The sequence below is a fragment of the Carya illinoinensis genome, chromosome 12 (assembly GCF_018687715.1).
Source record: "Carya illinoinensis cultivar Pawnee chromosome 12, C.illinoinensisPawnee_v1, whole genome shotgun sequence".
Lineage (NCBI taxonomy): Eukaryota > Viridiplantae > Streptophyta > Magnoliopsida > Fagales > Juglandaceae > Carya > Carya illinoinensis.
Genome location: NC_056763.1, coordinates 2,463,375 through 2,466,980, shown reverse-complemented (window position 1 = coordinate 2,466,980; position 3,606 = coordinate 2,463,375). Strand labels below are relative to the sequence as shown.

General features: G+C 38.2%; 1 protein-coding gene across 1 annotated transcript; it reads left to right on the top strand.

Moving 5' to 3' along the window:
- The first annotated feature begins 288 nt into the window (after positions 1–288).
- On the top strand, positions 289–1,719 carry LOC122290101 (receptor-like protein 3). Its single transcript, XM_043097638.1, has one exon. It carries the CDS (start codon positions 289–291, stop codon positions 1,717–1,719), a length of 1,431 nt encoding a protein of 476 aa, XP_042953572.1.
- Positions 1,720–3,606: the final 1,887 nt, after the last annotated feature.

The following is a 3,606-nucleotide window of genomic DNA, read 5'->3' as shown; positions in this document are numbered from 1 at the left end:
AACCTCACACGTCTTTCTCACCTTAATCTCTCCCACAACTCACTTATAGGTTTTCTACCTACAGGACTTTTCTCATTCTTGAATCAACTTAGGGTTCTTGACTTGAGCCACAACCATTTAGGTGGCCAACTTCCTAGTGGAATAGGAGGATGTTCTAAACTGAAGATTTTTTGGGCAGGTTTCAACTCTTTCTCGGGATTTCTTCCACATGATATATATAATGCAGCAGCATTAGAAGAAATCTCCTTACCATCTAATAATCTTTTAGGACCCATCAGCAATGAAATCATGAACCTTACCAAGCTGACCAGCCTTAAGTTATATCAAAATCAATTCAGCGGCAATCTACCTTTGAATATTGGAAAGCTTTCTAAATTGAAGCAATTGATGCTTCACACAAACAACTTAACGGGTTCTTTCTCCCGTTCTTTGCTGAATTGCACAAATCTCATCCATTTGAATTTGCGGAAGAATTTCTTTGATGAAAATATCACCGACCTGAATGTATCGAGTCTTCATCAACTCACCATACTTGATCTAGGAAGTAATAATCTCGTTGGTAAGTTTCCAGCAAGCATTCATTCATGCATGTCTATAAGAGGAATTAGAATTTCTCGAAACCAGCTAGAGGGAGAAATTCCACCTGAGGTGGCTCAATTGAAATATTTGTCTTTCCTTTCAGTTAGTTTAAATAAGCTAACTAATGTCACTACCGCAATCAAGATTTTGATGCATTGCAACATTCTTGAGGTTGCCATCCTTGGAAACAATTTTTTGAAAGAATCTATGCCAACTGATGTTAGTATGATTGATATAGATAGATTTAAAAATCTCCAAATTTTGGATCTTTCACCTTGCCAGTTGACCGGTCAATTTCCCATATGGATATCTAAGCTAAAGAATCTGCAACTTCTACGCTTGGGTTCTAATCGCATCACAGGTTCTATTCCCGGTTGGTTGTCAACCCTTCCAAGACTCGGCACTATAGACTTGCGAGATAACCTTTTTTCTGGTGAATTTCCAAAGAAATTTTGTGAACTGCAGGCATTTGTGTCAGGACATGCATTGTCTTATAACAGTACTTCTTTCATTATGCCATTATATTTTGTCAGCGAAGATAATAATCGTTACAATGCCTTGAACTACCTTTCTCAGGCGATAATCCTTCAAAATAATAATCTTAGTAGCACTATCCCCACTGAGATAGGATGTTTAAAGCGACTTCGTGGCTTAAATCTTGGCCATACCAAGTTGACCGGCACCATTCCAACCCAAGTATCAGAGCTTACAGACTTGGAATATTTGGATCTATCTGCAAATCATTTGTATGGTGAAATACCGGTATCACTAACTAGCCTACATTTCCTACATCTCTTTAGTGTAGCAAACAATAATCTCCAAGGAGCAATACCAGTAGGCACTCAACTCCAAACCTTTGATGCCTCTGCATTTGAGGGCAATCCAGGACTTTGTGGCTATCCACTTTCTCCATGTAGCCATCTTACAAGTAGCAAACGAGATGAGGACATTCAAGAGGAGGAAGACAGACATACAATTCCATGGTTTCATGTTACTATGGTGCTTGGCTTCATTGTAGGATTTTGTGGAGTGTGTGGTCCTTTAGTTTTAAATAAAAAATGGAGAGTTGCATATTTCCAATTCTTTGATAAGCTAAAAGATAGGTTCTTTGCGAAACTAGAAGTGCTTTGGTCAGATTGAATGAAAGGATATAAGTGTATGATCTTGATCTTCTTTGAATTTAGTTTGTTGTCAATTTAAAATCTCAAGTTCCACTTTGATCATTTTAGTTCTTTTACTTTCATACTATGTTCAACTTAACTACCTCACCATGCTTATGCAATTTATCGACTTTCATGATTACGATTGTATAATTCCCCTATAATGTTGATTAAGTGACTATCTAGTACACCATAATTTGTGGTGGACATCTAAGGTCAATTCTTTTTTCTGTTTTTCTTTTTTTTGAACTCAAGCCTTCACTAAAACCAATATTATACCGTGTTAGCAAAAAAATTATTCAGTAAAAAAATTTATTTTGTTTGTTTATTATTTTAGAGACCCCTTGTTTTCGTAGGGGGTAGCCTCTTGGCCTATTAATTTATTTTTATTTTAGAGAACCCTTGTTGCTTACCTTACACTTTTTCTAGTTTAGTGGTCCATAAGCTGTTGTAATTTACCAATACTGGATCACTATTGCAAACTTACAGCGACAAATTTAAAAAACTGAAAAGCATTCATTGGAAGTTGAAGATTTCTCTTTAGTTTCATCCAATATCACCTTAGCAACACCCCACCACCACCACCATTTTAGTAGTCTATCCAAAGCCTGCTTCCATCCAACTATCTATATGACTAATTATCATGAATTTTTAACCTGTACAAACTTGCAAGTGGCTATTGTCTCAATACTAAGGTAATTAGTTGTAGAAAATTATAGAAGAGTGCAATATGGAGATTGATTTTGGCTCAGGAAATGCTTCAATAAAACAATACATACTCTATTAGCTGGCTTGTATTGCCTGTGGATTGGAGATCGAACCAATCGACCTACAAATACTAATTGCCCACTGACTCCGATAATCCCCAACAAAAAGTTGATAGTTGAGAAAAATGGAAAAAATGACTATTAAATTGCATGCAGAGCTAAATCCAATGACTCCATCTCTCTTGCTGTGAGAACCACACTTACCATAGGTAGCAACACCTCAAGTGTTAACACCTTAATTTTTTAGATCACTTACAGAGGGAAGGTGGTTTTGGATGAGGAAGGCAAGTTAAGATTTAGGCGAGCAAAAGTAAGAGAACACAATATTTGAGTGAGGAATGTTATAGTGAACAAAAACAAAGGGGTGAGCAATAACCAAGGGCGAGTAGCACAAGATAGCGAGCAAATCCAAGTTCAAACAATACACGATAGCGAGCAAGTCCATTGGCGAGCAATACACGATAGCAAGCAAAGGTGAGTGGTACACAATAACTAGAAAGGGAGAGCAATGCACAATACAAGTCTAAGGACGAGCAATACACAATTGCGAGCAAAGGGGAGCAATATGTGATAGTGAGCAAGTCCGAGAGACTTAATGGAATTTGACCAAGTGCTTAGGAGCATTCAAAGTGTTCACTTGGTACCTTTATTTCACCAAACACTTGGATAGTAGAAGCTAGTCCCGTAAAAGTAAGCGTCTCCCTATAAATAGCTACACGCTGATCAGTCTCAACACACCCTCTATTTCCTCAAACCCAAAATCTTTGCTTCTCCCTCTCTCTCGCACTTTTCCTCTCATTTGCCCTAACACCCACCCCCGAGAAGAAAGTCTTAAACCCGTAGAGCTTAAGCCGCATCATTTCACCCCTATCTTCTCACCAGTTGACTCCTCTCTCTCTTTCTCAAAGAACCGAGTTTTTCTCCTTCTTCTTCTTGCTCCCTGTCACACTCACTCGTTCAACCCCGAAAGCACCCTCCACTTCTAGAAGTTCCATACCGTGCAAGGACAACATCAACAATAGCAAACTTGGTGTGGAGTTCAGAGCATTAACAACCGGCTGATAAATGGCATTGCTCTAGGTATGAGACATTCAAGAAAT